Here is an 18,339-nt window from a genome sequence, read left to right as displayed (position 1 = left end):
ATGGCAACAAAAATTCTTCTGTTCCCCATCCCAAACACTACGGGTGAGGGGCTCGTAACACATGCGGTGTCAGATAGCCACCAAAGCCTGGCCTTACACAGAGTCCCAATAAATTAACAAAATAATACAAAAGATCCTTCCCCCATAGCACACCCAAACACTTTCATATAACCTAAATCCAAACAAAGTTTTCCATTGGAGCATACTTTCAAGGAGAAGGGATTCCGCCCGTCACTCTCTCTTGAAGTTTTTATTAAATACATTTCTGTGTCTTAAAAAAAATAAAAAGAATGGCCAACTTGTTGAACCAAAATTATCTCACAGACTTAAAAGCATGCCCAGCAAGCACAGCCCTGTAAGACTACATTAATGTCAAATCAAAGCAATTTGGTTACTAAAATCAACCTGGTTTGAAGTTTCACAATTGATTACTACAAAGTTGATTCATTCCTTTCTTTCCTTTTTTTTTTTTTTGTTTGTTTTTGTTTTTGTTTTCATTTTTGGCCCATATAAAAATAACATATTGCAACTCAAAGTGCATCTTTTAAAATAAACCATCAACTATCTTTATCAAATAAAATATTTACACCATTTGGTTTCTAGAGAGGAAAGCTTTCAGGCTATCACCATGGGAACGTCGTCTGAAAATCCAGTTATCATAGGAGCATCTTCATCGTCCTCCCCTAAAGACAAAGTAAGCCTTGGTAAGTTCCAGGGTACTTTAGCAGACCACACATCCCGCTGCTCTGCCCACTGCCCCCTTTCCCTATCCCAGCCCCAGCAGGAGTCACTACCAGGCCAAGGAGCCAGTGCTAAACCCCAGCCCAGCTTCCCTCTGCACGCCTGGGTCACACATCTCCCCTTCAAGGGATGACCAAGCATGAACTTGGCTAAACAAGGAAAATGAAGCTCTTAGGAAGAAGAATCTCATTACCTAGCCAGAAGGTAAGTGGGTGGTGTGGGTTCCCTAATTTAAGTCTTGCACACCCTATCTTAGCACAGGGAACTTCACTGTCTACTTTCTCTTTTGAACCCAGACTGCTCTGAAGAAAAAGGTCATGAGTGGTGTAAGCACCTGAGGATGGCTTCCCGGGCCCCGTGGCTGTTCCTCCGAGGGCCGGGGATAATCCAGTGCAACTCACTGAGAATCTGCACTCAGGCACCCTCACGTGACACCCTGCCCACGAGAGCAGGAACAAAAAAAGCCACCCTATTCCTGCAAGGCACTCAGGTACTTGCTGGTCAAGCAAGGAAAACAAACAAACAAACAAAAAACAAAAACAAACAAACAAAAAAACAGAGCAGGAAAGAGAGCACAGCTGATACCATGCGATCTGTGAGTGGGGATACATAAATGTCTTTCCAAACAAAAAGGATTATACTCGTTTACAAAAAAAAAAAAGAAAGAAAAGTAAACTCATGTTCAGCAGTTTCGGTGTGGGGGAGCTTTGGACAATTTCCTGCTCTTCCCACCTGTATGTTGTCCCTATGGAGCAGAAGGATGGCTGGTGAGGTCGCACTGGTTCTTACAGAGAAAAGGGCAAGATGGAAAGGGCTTCTTTCGATAGAGATAGAGTGGAGAAGTAATACTCCTCCTCTTGACTAGGATCTGACGTCAGACTTGCAGGTGTGTGGAGAATGCGAGAGAGGCTGGCCATTCTAGAGAACTCTCCAATACTTTGGGAGTTTCCAAAGCCCAGGGCCCATCTTCCTGTACGAGACAAGCTATCAGACCTCCTATCAGACCTTTCACAAAACTGCTCCCTGTTTCAGGCCAGGACGAAAAGGTTCTAGTATTTTAATTTAGGAGTAAGTTAAAGTGATGGAATCACTTTTTCATGACTCCCTCCTCTTGCGTTGGAAGGAGAGCGTGAGAGGCAGTTCCCAGTCTGTGGCTGGTTTGGGGGGAGCCTGTGCCAGGACGGGGACCACCATCCGCTGCCCACTCACCCAGGTCATCCCCTGAGGAAAAGATGGCCGAGCCCAGCCTGGAGCTGTAGTGGCTGTTAGCGAATGCCGTGAAGCTGCTCTGCAGCCTCCGGTGCTTCGTGTACAGGATGGCAAAGCCGACCCCCAGGCTCAGCAGGATCAGGAACAGGATGGGCACCACCACGGCAGCGACGTCGGTGGACCTGGCGGCCTGCACTGCGGATGCGTCTCCACCTGCCAAGGCAAGACCCCCATGAGTGAGCCTCTGCCCTGACGGCAGGGGGGAGCGGGCAGGGCCCTCTGCAGGAGGTGCCGGACAGGTCCCGGAAGCCCCACCTACCGAAACCACGAGGGGCTCGCAGCAGCTCGCCACACCGCCCGCCTGGGGTGACACGCTCCTGCACGTGCACAACGCCTGAGTGTTTCCCCGCTGCTTGCCATGAGCCGATAGACCACGGGCCCGGCGCATGCAAACACGGTAATTACATTAGACTCCTAATCACTGCCTTGTTGGTTATTTAGATAATCTCTTGGAAGGGAGACCTTTGTTGGGGTATCAACATTGATTTCATTAGCATTATTACTTAAGACCACTTGCTTGCCTCACATAAGAGGATGTGAAATCAGACCACTAATTAACGAGAGTGCAATTATTCCCCCTACTTGGCACCAAAGTCACTCTGAACTGCAATTACCTGAAGCTCCATTAAGTGATACAAACGAGATTCCTTTGCTGCAGTACTGACTTAACAGCTCATGAAGTTTTACGAGGTTTTTTTTACTCAAGTAAAAAAGAGAGCAAGAAAAACAACGTTTCCATATACATTTAACACTTATTAAAGCTCTTTGCGATGCCGCTTCGATAGCAATGCCCTTTTCCCATCTAAAAGGAACGCTGGCTTCATGATGATGTGCGACAGGTTTGTACCACTCTGGCTCCAGGGCAAAGCCGCCTCCCACCTCCCACTCTGCTGGGATACGGCCAGTCTCCTCCAAAGGGGTAGACTTTTCTGGTTAAAACCCGTTGGGCCTGTAAAAGGCGTAGTGATTATGTTGCTGGACTCCCACATGGCCGACAGCAGTTCAAGTCCCAGACCCGGTGACTTGAAAATCACACCAGGCATGCATGCATGTGTGCCCAAGATCCTGGAAGGAGAACAAAGGAGAAGAAATTGCAGTGTGGTCATCCCTCTGGGGCTGGGGGGTGATTTCTCACTTTCCCTCTCATTGTCTCTGTCTCTCCACCAAGTACACACACCCTAAAACAAAAACCTCTTTTGAAAAACACTCACACCCTAAAACAAAAACCTCTTTTGAAAAAAAAAACCCTGGTAAGGGGCCAGCAGGTGGCCTAGTAATCTAGGTGCTAGACTCCCACATCATGGCCAACTGGTGTTTGAATCCTGGACCCAGCAGTTTGAAACTCACGCTGAGAGTGTGTGCATGTGTGCCCAAAATCCTGAGAAGAGAATGGAGGAGAAGGTACTGTGGCATGGCCATTCCCCTTTGGGGGCTATTTCTCATTTCCTCTTCCTCTCTGTGTCTCTAGCAAGCACACTCACCCTACAGCAAAAAAATATCTCTTAGAAAAAAAAAAAAAATCTTGGGAAAAGTCTGAGTTTGAGGCAGAGAAATGGAACCTGGGAGCCTATTTTCAGCAAAGGAAGCAAGTGGGTCTTCCTAGACCTGGGTCTCAAGGAGGAGCCTCAGTTTCTTGGGCTTGCTCCCTGCTCTGGGGAGAGGTGGGGTGGGCAAGGCTGCCACCTTATGCAGAAAGCTCCGGACTACCCAGGGATTCACCCTGATAGGGTACTTGGAAAGACGGGCCAGAGAGCAGTCATTTCCTGCAAGTCTCATCCAATAACTCAATATCCACGTCTGCATTTAAATTTCTGTCATTATTTCTTGGCCAGAAAAAAAAAAAAAAAAAAAAAACTTAAGCAACTTAATGCATCCCAACCTATCCAACTGTGCAGTAGTGAGTTAGGGGAATGTTCCAGGCTGGAGCAGTTACGAAGCCAGTATGTGAAGGCGACAGCAGTCAGTGAGAAATGTCCCCGTCCCGCGTCCAAGGGTGACCACACACTGACGGGCAAGGTGCAGGCCGACAGGTCTCACTGAGAGTCTCCTCCCTGACAACCCCAGTGGGAGCTGACAGAGATCTCACACAGTTTACCCAAGGTACACTTCACAGGTTACAGGATGTTTTTGCTTAAAAATATGGGTCTATGCAGGAAACATCAGGTTAACAGGAGTTCTGTTGATTGCTGTTTATAGGACCCTCTCGGAACCTGCCCCAGAGGGAAGCGGTAAGCAATGTTTCTAAGAGGCCGTGGGACCAGCAGTTGGCGTAATGACCATGTTGCTGAACTCCCATAGTCGACCGCGGTTTGAGTCCCGGACCCGGTGGCTTAAACTCACACTGGGCGCATGTGTGTGCGTGTCCAAGATCCCAAGAGGAGAATGGAGGAGAAGTGACTGCGGCATGGCCATCCCCCCGGGGGGTGATTTCTCGCTTTCTGTCTCTCTCTCTCTGTCTTTCTGGTGAGCGCATGTACCCTATAGCGAAAACCTCTCTCTAAGAGGCTGTCAGGGACAAACTTCCACAGATCACACCCTGGGAAGCAGAACACTTAACTCCTACCGAAGAGTCTGTCTTGAACGCTTGGTTGGTTTTTTGCTAGGAATAAATGAAACGAAAAAGATCAGTGGCAAAACTTTTGTTGAAATCCTAGCCAAGCTACTACCATGTAACAGACTTTCTGTGTAAGCAGCATGGGCCTCTCCACTATCCCCAGTACGGGCTGGTACTGATGCAGTCTGAGTGTCCATAACTCAGAGATCCCCGGCCACGCTCAGGTCCTGATCTGAGGCTGACAGCTGAGATGAAGGGCGATGGATGCAACCTCAGTTATTCTGTGATGAGGGGACATTCTACGGACTTAGAGAATGCTAAGTGGTTCTACCAAAGACGAACAACACAACTCTGACTGGCCTCTTGTTTCCCAAGCAGAACTCTCTCATTAAACTAAAGCTTCCCTTTCTTAACTTTCTATTCAGAATATGGTCACCTGTTTTCTTGTTTTAATTTTCAGAGAGAGATTTTTGCTATAGGGCGCATGTGCTCACTGGAGACACACACAGAAAGAGACAGAGAGCGAGAAAGTGAGAAATCACATGTGGATGGCCACACCGCAATCCCTTCTCCTCCATTCTCCTCTCGGGATTTTAGGCATGCATGCACATGTGTCTGGTAGGAGTTTCAAGTCGCTGAGTCCTGGACTCAAACCACGGTCAACTACATGGGAGAGCAACATCTTAGCCACCATGCCACCTGCTGGTCCCAGAATAGGGTCACCTTTAACTGCAGCTCACCAAACCATGGCTGGTTCAGGAAGCCCTGGTGAAGGAAATCAGTACCCTTTCCAATGGAGACACGAACAATGTTCCCCTGAACTGAGAATAATTTTCAATGTGTTTTAGAAAGACAGAAATGTGAATGCTCTTGCTACTTCCCTGGAACTGAAGATGACCCCAACAGTCCCCCCTGGGGGGTGATTTCTCGCTTTCTGTCTCTCTGTCTGTCTCTGTCTGTCTGGCGAGCACACGCTCCCTGTAGCAAAAACCTCTCCAAAATAAAAAAGAGTGTATGGGAATTTGCTAAGGGAGTGTAGTGTATATTAAATGTTCTAACCATACACTCACAAACTGTAAGCATGGAGGTAGTGGAGAATTTGATTGTGGTAATCAAGGTATCGAAAACTACATTGTGAGACTAGCAGTTAGTGTAATGGCTATGTCGCTGGACTCCCATGTAGTCGACCATGGTTTGAGTCCCAGACCCAGTGACTTAAACTCACACGTGTGTGTATGCATGCCCAAGATCTTGAGAAGAGAATGGACGACAAGGGATTGTGGTGTGTCCATGCCTGTTGTGTGTGTGTGTGTATGTGTGTGATTTCTCGCTTTCTGTCTCTCTCTCTCTGTCTTTCTGGTGAGCGCATGTACCCTATAGCGAAAACCTCTCTCTAAGAGGCTGTCAGGGACAAACTTCCACAGATCACACCCTGGGAAGCAGAACACTTAACTCCTACCGAAGAGTCTGTCTTGAACGCTTGGTTGGTTTTTTGCTAGGAATAAATGAAACGAAAAAGATCAGTGGCAAAACTTTTGTTGAAATCCTAGCCAAGCTACTACCATGTAACAGACTTTCTGTGTAAGCAGCATGGGCCTCTCCACTATCCCCAGTACGGGCTGGTACTGATGCAGTCTGAGTGTCCATAACTCAGAGATCCCCGGCCACGCTCAGGTCCTGATCTGAGGCTGACAGCTGAGATGAAGGGCGATGGATGCAACCTCAGTTATTCTGTGATGAGGGGACATTCTACGGACTTAGAGAATGCTAAGTGGTTCTACCAAAGACGAACAACACAACTCTGACTGGCCTCTTGTTTCCCAAGCAGAACTCTCTCATTAAACTAAAGCTTCCCTTTCTTAACTTTCTATTCAGAATATGGTCACCTGTTTTCTTGTTTTAATTTTCAGAGAGAGATTTTTGCTATAGGGCGCATGTGCTCACTGGAGACACACACAGAAAGAGACAGAGAGCGAGAAAGTGAGAAATCACATGTGGATGGCCACACCGCAATCCCTTCTCCTCCATTCTCCTCTCGGGATTTTAGGCATGCATGCACATGTGTCTGGTAGGAGTTTCAAGTCGCTGAGTCCTGGACTCAAACCACGGTCAACTACATGGGAGAGCAACATCTTAGCCACCATGCCACCTGCTGGTCCCAGAATAGGGTCACCTTTAACTGCAGCTCACCAAACCATGACTGGTTCAGGAAGCCCTGGTGAAGGAAATCAGTACCCTTTCCAATGGAGACACGAACAATGTTCCCCTGAACTGAGAATAATTTTCAATGTGTTTTAGAAAGACAGAAATGTGAATGCTCTTGCTACTTCCCTGGAACTGAAGATGACCCCAACAGCACCGGCCACTTACCAGACCCCAGCTCATCATACAGCAGGGCAGCAGGCTCCCCGCAGAGCTGGCTGCCCAAGAGGCATCTGGCCTGGACAGTAAAAGTGTAATTATGACCCATCTTCAGGTTGGAGATCTTGAAGAAGTTGTCGGTCGTATTCCCCAGGTAAGCCGTGATGTTCATGGCACTGTCAAACATGTGAATCTCATAGCCCTGAGAACAAACACGAGAGCCGGCTCAGCACGTCAGATCAGGACCCTGACAGTTCCTATTACTGTCCCGGCGTCCAGCATGTTCCTTACTGCAGTCTTTCACAGATGCTAGAGCACTCCGGGTTTCTCACCACTTCTTTTCACATTACCATTGAGGTCCTAGGTGTAGAAAATGGGACCTTTCACACCCCTAATGTCTCGAATGACTACCATGCCCATTTAGGAGCTGCAGGGTGGAAATAAAAAGTGTGGCCCTAAGGAAAACCGTTTTAACAAATACTCCACGCTCCAGCCAGCAGGCTGCTGGTCACGAACAAGGTTAAATGCCACAGCGAATCTGGATAATTCGACCAGAGTGCGCTGTGATGGGACTTGACTGATCGTAAATTCTGGCCTCTGTGGACTCCAGCGACAGAGTCACAGCAGGAAATTTATAATTAGAAATGAGAGTCAGGGTTGGCCCTATAGGCTAGCGGTTAAGGGGGCTGGATCCCACACAGCCGGCTACTGTTTGAATGCAGGTTGGTTTGAAAAACACACTGGGCACGTGTGCATGTGTGGCCCAAATCCTGATAGGATGCAGAAATGGAGACGGGACTGCAGCATAACCACGCCTCATTGGGAGAGGGGGGGTGCATTCTTCTCCCTTTCAGTCTCCCTCTGGTTAGCGCACGTGCCCTCTGGCAATTAAAAAGCAGAAGAAATGACAGGGCATCTCTCCCTGGAGTGCTATGCAGAAGTGCCACTGTCCCCTCATGCCCTGTCTCCTCGTTTCCTAGTTCTTCCTAAGCTGATTGTGGCCCCCAACCAGCCTGGTCTTGAAATAAGCCTGGCAGCAGGCTCGGGCCCTGTTCTCTGGGGGAGAGGGTGAAATGCAATTCCTAGTTAGACTCTTCCAGGAAGAGCCATGGACTCCTGTGCAGAAAACAGCCACTCCTGGGATAGCCCTAACTGTCCCCGAGGATTAGGGCTGACTACCCGGCTTCTCTGCTCGCCTCCAAGTATTCCAGGGTCGAGGTTGTTAAGACCTCCATTGCTCCCTGCAAAAGACTGCCTCCCTTATCCCTGTCCACACGTGGGCCCATTGTTGACCATGGTCTCCTGAACACTGCTCCTCTGACCTGTCTGTTCTCTGAATGCAAGTCAGGGGAGGAGAAAGGCATGCCAGACCTTTGACCATGGGACAGAACAATGACCTAAAAACTAGCTCGGTCACCCCACAAGGGTCCCCTGATGGCGACTGGTTACCAAACTGGGTTTTCTAATACCTACCTGGAATACCACCCCTGCACCCCTTTTCAGAAACGACTGGGCTGCTGGAAACATTATGACATATGTTTTCTATATTTTTCTATGCAAAAATGTGTCGTGCCTTTTCAGACAACCCAATGGCAATTACTTTCCACCAAATCTATATTCAATATAAAACATTTATAAAATGAATAAAGTCAAAAAGAAAATCATTTAAATTACATGAACACTGGCCACCTGGAATTGATCTGACCCATCCTCTTCTGATGGGCATGTAGGCTCTTCCTTCTTTCTTGTTATTGTAAATAGTGAACAAAAATCGTTTGTACACATCATTTCCTTAAAATAGTGAACAAAAATCGTTTGTGCACATCATTTCCTTAACAGTAAAATCTGAAAGGAATCACTGGATCAAAAAAGGATGTGAACCCTTTTGGTGATTTTTTTTTTTTTTTTTTTAGGCTTTTGCCATAAGGCACCTGTGTTCGTGGGAGAGAGACAGAGAGTATAAGAGGGAAAATGAGGAATCACCCCCTAGGGGTATGGCCACACTGTAATCCCTCCTCCACTTTCCTCCTGGGATCTTGGACACACACACTTACATGCTCGGTGTGGTTTTCATGTCGCCAGGCCCGAGATTTGAACCACGGTCCACCATGTGAGAGTCCAGTGCCTTAACTACCATGCCACCTGCTGACCCTCCTTTCAGTACTTTTCCAGCACATATTACATGTTACCAAAGGGGCTATGGAGGTTGAACCAAAAAGATAGCCCTAGCGTGCTCCTTTCCTCAACAATACCGTGCAACAATACCGTGCACTCATGACACTGTCCCCACCTTGGCCGAAGCACTGTGGAAGTGTTGTCTTGGTTGGATTAGTGAGGATGATCATTCTTCTTTCTGTTGCTGGGATTTTCTACTTTATTATCTACACTTTTCTCAAGACTAGAATATTTCGGTTTTCTATTGGTCTAAAAGCTGTCTTCCTAGTGAAAGACACTATTTATACACCATGGTGGAGAGAGCTGGGAGAATTCCCAGAATGGTGAGAATGTTAAACTTTGACTTTCCTACCCCTGCAGGTGGTCAAGGTTGGTGGCCTACACCTTCCTATTTAGTCACCACTGTGCTGTAAAGGGGGCCAGTCAGTGACACCCAGGAATCTGCACTGTAGATACCAAGTCCACCCCCGGTCTTGCTCCCCTTCCCCACCTCCGTAGACTCGGACTCTCAACAGCAAAACAAAAGACGATGCTGGGTCTCCCAAGGGAACAGACATCTTCAAGTACTTCCTGTTCCTCTAATTTCTCTGGAAAGAAAGTGGCGAGACGTCCCAGTGAAGGTCCCACTCAGTGCCCTGGAGTTGATCCCCTGCCCAGCTGCAGAAGGCCTGGGAAAGGCAGGCTCCTGGTTCCCGTGCCGAGCCTGATCCAGCCCCAGGAAGCACAGGGAGGCTCCAGCCCATTTCCCTTTCTTCGGGGGAAGACAAGTTCAGGACCAAAAAGTGCTTAGTGCAGAGATTCTCATCTTTAATGGGCAGTCTAAGCATTCCGCTAATTAGCAATCCCACAGAAAATGGTCCTTCAATTCTCAAGTTCAGTTCCATGCCCTACTCTTCCTCTTTTTTTCACTCTATCCATGCCAGCATGCTGTTAACGAGCTCATCTCTAAAATGGCATTTCAATTAGATCTCTAAAGCCATCGAGAACAAGGGGAGGAACTTACCCTGCTTTCGTTAAACTGCTTTTCCTTTAAAGCTAAACTTTTCCAAAACAGAAGGACGTGGTCATTCTCTGTGATGATTTTTAAGGCATCAGGTGCTGACAGGGAAACTGAAAATGAAAGACGAGATGAGAGACGCGTTTTTTCTCGTCTGTCAGAGAGAGATTAAACAACGCTAGCCTTAGAGGGCTGAGGGTTCAGGAAGAAAGACTGGGTCATCGGAAAAGTCATGCGTAGTTTTCTATGTTTTTCTATGCAAAATATGGGCAGTCTAAGCATTCCGCTAATTAGCAATCCCACAGAAAATGGTCCTTCAATTCTCAAGTTCAGTTCCATGCCCTACTCTTCCTCTTTTTTTCACTCTATCCATGCCAGCATGCTGTTAACGAGCTCATCTCTAAAATGGCATTTCAATTAGATCTCTAAAGCCATCGAGAACAAGGGGAGGAACTTACCCTGCTTTCGTTAAACTGCTTTTCCTTTAAAGCTAAACTTTTCCAAAACAGAAGGACGTGGTCATTCTCTGTGATGATTTTTAAGGCATCAGGTGCTGACAGGGAAACTGAAAATGAAAGACGAGATGAGAGACGCGTTTTTTCTCGTCTGTCAGAGAGAGATTAAACAACGCTAGCCTTAGAGGGCTGAGGGTTCAGGAAGAAAGACTGGGTCATCGGAAAAGTCATGCGTAGTTTTCTATGTTTTTCTATGCAAAATGTGTCATGACTTTTCTGAAGACCCAATAAATCACACACGTGGCTAGTACAGAGCCCAGCGCTCTAAGTGGCCTCTGGTTGTTCTTCTATCTTCAGCGAAGTAATTTGGACAGTATCTAACTTAATAGTCCCTCAAGAATAGACAAAAACAAACAGGGTAGGGTGAGGTGGCCAGGAAGGGATGGGACGGGACAAAGAAATCTGCCTGAGGACAGGTGCTTGGAAAAACAATGGAGCAGGGCCTGGGCCCAGAGCCTTCAGTCCTAGCCCAAACAGTACAGAGCCTCCTTTACGAACCCCCTGATATCGCTGGCCGCTGTCTGAGTAACTGAGCTAACCATATTCTGACGGGGCCTGGCTGCCCTCTAAGCTGCCCAGTTAGGATCTCCCGCTACTTCCGCATTTCAGATCATGAAGAGCCACTGGGCTTTAGTCCAGCTCCTCGGACACTCGCTGGGCCTCTGTGTAAACACTCAGTTTTCTTTCCTATCTCTTGGGCATTCTTCCTCTTCTCTGCTAGTCATCTCGAAACCAGACAGGGAAGAGGAGGGCAAAAAGATGCGAGAGAATATGGAGAACGACAGCCCCACCCTGCCTACTGTGCCCTGGCCACCAGCATACCGCAGCCCAGACACTGGAACCCTGCACCACTCCGCCCCAGGACGCCCAGCGTTTGCACCTCCCCAGCAGTGCCTGATGGGAAGGCCAGGTGGAGAGTCCGGGGAGCACCACAGTGCCAGCTGTGGGAGGGCTGCCGTCCCCACCGCCTACCTGTGGTGACTTTGATGCTGGAGTCCTTACTCATGTTGCCCAGCTGGACGACGATGTGGTACTTCCCCCCGGGCTCCAACTTGCTCAGGGTGTATTCCACAGTGCTGTTGCGGGATCTCACCTTGTAGCTCCTCTCGGTCTTTCTTACCAGATCTTTAACTGCGATCGCATATAACTAGGACAAGAAAATAAGCACGCCTGAGCAGGCGTCAGGACCTAGCCTGTTCCACTCTCTCTCTCTCTTTTGTTTTTTTAGAGAGCTTTGTTATAGGGCTCCCCACAGTTTTTGCCATAGGGCACGTGAGCTCACCCGAGAGAGACAGAGCGACAGTGAGAGGGAAAGCAAGAAATCACCCCCCGCCATCCCTTCTCCTCCATTCTCTCAAGATTTCGGGCATGCATCACCCGGTATTATTTTTCAAGCCACCAGGTCTAGGACTTGAACCTCAGTCAGTCACATGGGAGTCCAACACCTTAGCCATCATGCAATCTGCTGGCCGCAGCGCCCCTTCTTTTTGAGCAGAGGTCAGCAAAGGTATTGTAAGCGTCCAGCCTGCAAATATCTTGGGCTTTCAAGGCCAGATGGTCTCCACTACAATTCCTCAAGTCTGCATGAAATCGGAGACAGATGACGTGTACCACACGAGAGTGCCTTGGTGCCAATAAAGCTTTACTGAAAGGAACAGACGGGGGTCTGGGTGCTGACCTTTGTTTTAGAGGCTCAGGGAAGGGAATGTGAGCAGCAGAGAAGGGATGGAACAAACCAATGAGGTAGCTGAGATACTGGACAAGAACCAGTCTGGGAGAGGGACTCGCAAGAAATGGGGACCCTCCTGCTGAGCTCCAACCACCAGGCCTGAGTTTCTCGGCCTATTACAGGAACCCCCTCCCATGCCACTCCACCCCATCCAAATCATGCCAAGAAGCAGCCAGGCTGCCAGGCTGCTCACCAAATCCTGGTCCGGAGAGTCGTAGGGCGACTCCCACTTGATGGCAACTGAGGTTTTCCCTGTGCGAACCGCGTGCAGGTGACGGGGTGGGAGCCTGCTGTCCGGGATCATCTTCACCACCACGTAGTCGGAGGACGGCCCTTGGTAGGGCACCACCACCCGGACCTAGCCCCGCACACGTGGGGAAAACACCATGTGAGCTCACACGATCTTTACTATGTTCAAGAGAACAGTGGCACACGCAGACACAATTAAAATTTGATTAGTATAAAAGATATAAAGTCATCCCTCGACTAGCCCACATCATTTTCTTTTTTTTTTTTTTTCAGAATTATTTTATGTAACTTTATTTGTCTATTTATCCCAATTTGACCAGAGAGGGACAGAGGATGAGTGAAAGAGAGAGAGAGAGAGAGAGAGAGGGAGAGAGAAAGCCTCCAGGTCTTGAACTCGAACTGCAGTCTGCCATGTGGGAGTCCAACACCTGTAACCACCGTGCCACCTGCTGGCCCCTACCCCAGATCATTTTCTAAGAGGTACTACTGTGGACAGTATTTTGTGCTTCCTTCCAGAAATGCCCTATGTGTACACAGGCACAGAGGTGTAGATGTGTGTGTGTGTGTGTGTGTGTGTGTAAAGACACACCCAGCAGCACACAAAGACTTGGTAGATTTCTTCTGCAAGGTTGTCCTATAATTCACTGCATGGATAAGCTATTGATGTAATATTTAATTTTAATTTTTTTTTGGGGGGGGAGAGGTTTTCACTATAGGGCGTGTACGCTTGCCAGAAAGACAGAGACAGAAAGTGAGAAATCACCCCCCGGGGGGATAGCCATGCTGCAATCCCTTCTCCTCCATTCTCCTCTCAGGATCTTGGGCACTCACGCACACGCACCTGGCGTGAGTTTAAGCTACCAGGTCCGGGACTCGAACCATGGTCGACTATGTGGGAGTCCAGCGACATAGCCATTACGCTAACTGCTGGTCCCTAATTTTATTTTTTAATTTGCCAGAGGGTGTGGTGGGCACCAGTCAGGGAGAGACAGAGACAGGGAGAAGGAGAAAGCATCCCTTAATGGGGCATGGTCATGGCACAATCCCTCCATCTTCCGGCGCTGTCAGGATCTGGGGCATGCACACACACTCACGCAGCACTGTCTTGGCCATCAGGGCTGGGATTTGATCCGTGGTCAGCCCCATGGGATCCAGGTCCCTTAAGCACTAGGCCACAGGGTGAGCCTGCCACAGTATTTTTCACCAGCCCTCTCCTCATAGACAGTTACGTTGTCTCAAACCTGCGGCTGTCACAGTAGAAATGCACCATGCGTACATGCATGCGCACATCTTGGCTTGCGTGTAAGATCATGTAGACTAAATTCCCCAAAATGTAATTCGACAAAAGCTTCGGCTTGCTCTGTGCCTGTGACCCATGTGCCCAGTTATCAGCCCTCCATGATAAGGCTGCAGCTGGTTAAGTGCTTGTCCATTCTGTGTTTCAAGCAAGAACCTGATGCGGATGAAGAAAAGGAACTTTCCTTCCATTCCACACATCAATCCTGGAGCCTGGAAGTCCAGCTTCCCAGGTCCTGCGTGGAACTCAGGTGCCCAAAAAGGAAGATAGCCCTTAAAGTATAGAAACCCCTCCTGACTCTGGTATGGGGAACTTACCAGAAACAAGTACTGCTCGTCTTTGCTGACGATGACCGTGGCGTTGTGGAGCGGGGTCGTCCAGCTCTTCGGGTTTCGATAGAGGTCCAGGAAGGATGTGGCATAGAAGATGCCGTAAACCTAGTGAGAGCAGAGAATGGAAAGGACACCTGCAATGGGCCAGTGACCTCGATTTCTTGAAATCGCTAATTCAAGACCCTGGAACTGCTTCCCAAGAGCTCGGAGGGAAATCTCCAGTCACCAGTTTCACGGCCTTTACAGAGAAGGCACCAGCGGGGCACGGACACACGCCCACAGAGAAACGATGAGGCTCCGTCTCTGACAGGCTCGTTCTTGAGAAGGGAGGAAACACAGGCAGGTCTCCACCAAGAGCTGTGAAAGAGAGGGCTAGATGCTCCCTGCCCTAGGGGAAGGGGAAAGACTGCACATGAGCCAGAGAAGAGGGGGTCACTGGGAGAGGGTACCAGAGCACGGATGCGGGGATCCCGGGGGGTGCTGAGCCGGGTGTGCGGCCATGGAGTTTGTTGAGTGAGCATGAAGATCTCAAGAGGTGTGTGGAGGGAGGGGAAGGACAGACCCTGCCAGGTGCCCAGCAGACCCCCATTCTCCCTTTCCTCCTTAGTAGAACCCTGGTTCTTTGTGAGAACTGCTGGCCAGAACAGAATTCTGAACTTCCTACCTCCCTGGAGCTAGGAGAGGCCAGGTGACAGGCCTCCAGCCAGCACCACGTGAGATGCCCCAGGAGGCCCATCATCCCAGAGGACGAGTCCCTCTTCCTGCCCTCCTGCTGCCTGGAGCACAGAGTGGCGTGGCTCCAGGCTTCTCGGACCACAGGGTGACCTAGAAGATAGGGGCCCGGGCCCCAGATCAGAGGCTGCTGCTGCAGCAGAGGCCTGGACTTCAGTGAACTCTAAACGGCTTTGAATTGAGAGGGAGGCAAACGGTTTAAAACCGCTGTCCCTTTGGGTGCCGGCTACTGAAAGGCATTAAAGGCTTTCCAAATCCTGCCTGGTACACGCGGGGACCTGAGGGGATGGCAAGCAGGACAGTGGGGCATCTGACTAATGCTTACAGCAGGGGGTGGAGGCCCAGGGAGCTTATGATGGGAGGGTGAGAGCTGGGGAAGCTTCCTTTTGGAAGGGATCATCAAAGAGCATTTTTTGGGTCAGGTGGCAGCCCTGTGGTAATGTAACCAGACTCGCATGGGAAAGGTTCTGGGTTCACTTCCCAGGGCCTCACTGAGCAAAGAGGGGTGTTTGCTTGCGCATGTGTGTATGAGACCCGGGCAGGTTGAGAATGGGAGTCCACCACAGAGACTGCCCTGTCGGGGTGTCTCTGTCTCTCTCTCTGTTTCTACGAAGAAAGAAATGCATTTTCTCTGAGAGTACATGAACAGGTGAAGACGAGGCTGGATGAGAACAACCAGGAGGAGGCATGGGAATGGAGAGGAAACTGATGAGGGACACGTGACACCCAGACACGGTGTGATTCCCACTCACAGCAAGGCCTGCAGAGGGGAGCGCTCAGGGCAGAGGAGACGAGGAGGCCCCAGGGGGTGATAAGATGGGAATGCTGACCACCACCCCCCCAGGAATGATAAAAGGATGCCATGAGGGACCAGCAGTTAGCGTAATGGCTATGTTGCTGGACTCCGATGTAGTCGACCATGGTTTGAGCCCCGGACCTGGTGGCTTAAACTCACGTTGGGCGTGTGTGCGTGTGTGCCCAAGATCCCGAGAGGAGAATGGAGGAGAAGGGATTGCGGCATGGCCATCCCCCCTGGGGAATGATTTCTCGCTTTCTGTCTCTCTGTCTCTCTCTTTCTGGTGAGCGCATACACCCTATAGCAAAAACCTCTAAAAAAAAAAAAAACCAAAACAAAACAAAACAAAAAAACAAGGATACTGTGAGCGAACACGGTGAGCAAGTTTGTGAGTTTGTTCTGGTGCATGGTAGATCTTCCTTCTTCCTTCCTCACCACGGATCTCACAGACCATGACCTGCAAACCTTGCCTATTTCCTCATGGGTCAGTCATGGACCAAATGTCCACGGAGATACCCACTGAGGACAGGACCTAGGCCAGCCCCTCCACTCTCTGATCACTAAGGATTCACCAAGTTCTGACTGTAGATTTAGTTCTAAATGCTTTTCTACTCAGAAAGCAAACCCCCCCCCCCACAGGGAACTTACAGACTAGTTAGGAGATAGGAGCAACAGACGGAAAACATCCAGTGAGATAAAGATGGGTTTCCTGAAACGTCATGCTACACGGCACCACTATAACTGTCCCAGGAATCCATGAGGGCGTGCGATCACGCAGAAGGGAGTACGAGGAGTCACTTGCACAGCGGAAGGAGGACAGACTCCAGGCAGAAGAGCCAGGTGGTTAAGGGTGCTGGACTCCCACATGGCTGACCACAGTTCGAGTCCCAGGCCTGGTGGCTTGCTTTCTCACTTTCCCTCTCTCTCTGACTCTGTTCCTGTCTGATCAAATTAAGATGAGTAAAATAAATAAAGTTAAATAAAATAATCTTAAAGAGAATTGTCTATTAAAAAAAGGGAAAAAAAAAAAGACAGGTGCACATTGCGGAGAGATGGGGACTGCGGACCCAGACTCAGAGAGCAATCATCCTGCACGTACCAAACACAGTGCCTCTCTTTTCCTTCCTGCCTGCCTAGGACAGACGCCATCATGAATGACACAGTAACTATCCAAACCAGGAAATCCATGACCAACCGGCGACTTCAGAGGAAACAAAGGGTGGCGGATGGCCTCCACCCCAGCAAGGCGACAGCACCTAAGACAGAAATTCGGGAAGAACTAGCGAAGACGTGAAGACCACACCAGATGTCATCTTTGTGTTTAGGTTCAGAACCCATTTTGGTGGTGGCGAGGCAACTGGCTTTGGCATGATTTACGATTCTTTGGAGTATGCAAAAAAACACGAACCCAAATGAAGACTTGCAAGATGTGGTCCGTCTAAGAAGAACAGACGTCAAGAAAACAGCGAGAGGAACGCGAGAACAGAACGAAGGAAGTTGGGGACTGCAGAGGCCAGTGTTGGTGGGGGTGGAAAGCCGAAGGAGCGACGTTCTGCAGCGACTGTCTGCGGGGATTGTGCGGATTTCTCATAAGGGGATTAATAAACTCGAAATGCTCATGTGAAGAAACAAATGCATATGGAAAAGCAAAAGGAAGACTCATATACAAGTGAAGCAGGACCCCAGATGACGAGAGGGCACGCCTGGGAGGACCGGTCTAAGAAGGCGATGCAGGTGCAGAGCGACTGCAGAGCTGGGAAGGGGCTGCAGGAGCCAGGCCGCGCACACAGAGGAGCACTCGTGGTCACTGCTGCTGGCTTCTCACCAAGGCCACCACCAAGGTGAGCCCCGAGCATGGGGAAAACTACCCCTACGTACACCACATCTATGCAACCACAGGGGCTTCCAGGGGTGGTCGGGACTGGCCAAGAGGGCAGCTTGTGTGTGGGGAGAGGAAGGAGGAAGGAGCACCAGAGAGGAACGCCCTGGGCCACCCGGGGCCTGGCAGCAGGGGAGTCTGCACGTGCTCTGTGATGGTCATTCTGCCCGACTTACCACATTCCGGGGGCCCGTCCAAGTGCACTCCACTGCAGTCTGATTGATGGCCTTGGCTTTGAGGCTAGGAGCAGGTGGGCGAGTCCCTCTGGTCAGGACATGCTCGAATGCCAGGGGACTATCCCCCAAGTCAGTCTTGGCCCAGGCGGAAATCTCATAGGATGTGTGGGCTGTCAGATTGCCAACTGCGAACACCGGGAAGCTGGGGTGTTAGTTGAGGATCTGTCTTGACATACACACCCCATTTCAAAAAAACGGGGTATCTCTGTTGAGTGAATCTCACGTTCTGTTGGACTTAGATTCGTTGACAAACCCGTCCGGTGTTTACTCACTATAGCTACCACATGCCACACATCTCACGGACCTTAGGTCTATGATCGGTGCTTAAAGCTGACCATCCGGGGTAAACGGATACAACTCGCCCGGGCAGCCAAGGGGAACGTGTGTAACAAGGGCCTTGAGAACCACACCCTTCCACGCATGATCCCATACAATGAGGGAAAGGCTCAAAATTCTAAGTCACGGAGAAATCCACCT

At 49.6% G+C, this 18,339-nt stretch overlaps 1 protein-coding gene across 3 annotated transcripts in view; it reads right to left on the bottom strand.

Annotated features, from left to right (window-relative positions):
* Positions 1-538: 538 nt before the first annotated feature.
* SORL1 (sortilin related receptor 1) overlaps positions 539-18,339 on the bottom strand; it is a 226,472-nt gene continuing 208,671 nt past the window's right edge. For all 3 annotated transcript variants that reach the window (XM_006148800.3, XM_027771985.1, XM_027771986.1), the window contains exons 41-48: positions 17,803-17,987; positions 14,205-14,324; positions 12,535-12,699; positions 11,585-11,759; positions 10,556-10,662; positions 6,935-7,127; positions 1,951-2,163; positions 539-683 (exon numbers count right to left, since the gene is read on the bottom strand). In XM_006148800.3, the coding sequence (XP_006148862.1) occupies positions 616-683; positions 1,951-2,163; positions 6,935-7,127; positions 10,556-10,662; positions 11,585-11,759; positions 12,535-12,699; positions 14,205-14,324; positions 17,803-17,987 (1,226 nt within the window). In that variant the 3' untranslated portion in view covers positions 539-615. The remainder of the gene's footprint in view (positions 684-1,950; positions 2,164-6,934; positions 7,128-10,555; positions 10,663-11,584; positions 11,760-12,534; positions 12,700-14,204; positions 14,325-17,802; positions 17,988-18,339) is intronic.

Source organism: Tupaia chinensis, unplaced genomic scaffold (assembly GCF_000334495.1).
Source record: "Tupaia chinensis unplaced genomic scaffold, TupChi_1.0 Scaffold000247_1, whole genome shotgun sequence".
In the NCBI taxonomy this organism is placed as follows: Eukaryota; Metazoa; Chordata; class Mammalia; order Scandentia; family Tupaiidae; genus Tupaia; species Tupaia belangeri.
Note: the sequence above shows the minus strand (reverse complement) of the source record. Positions and strands in the feature narration are given on the sequence as shown.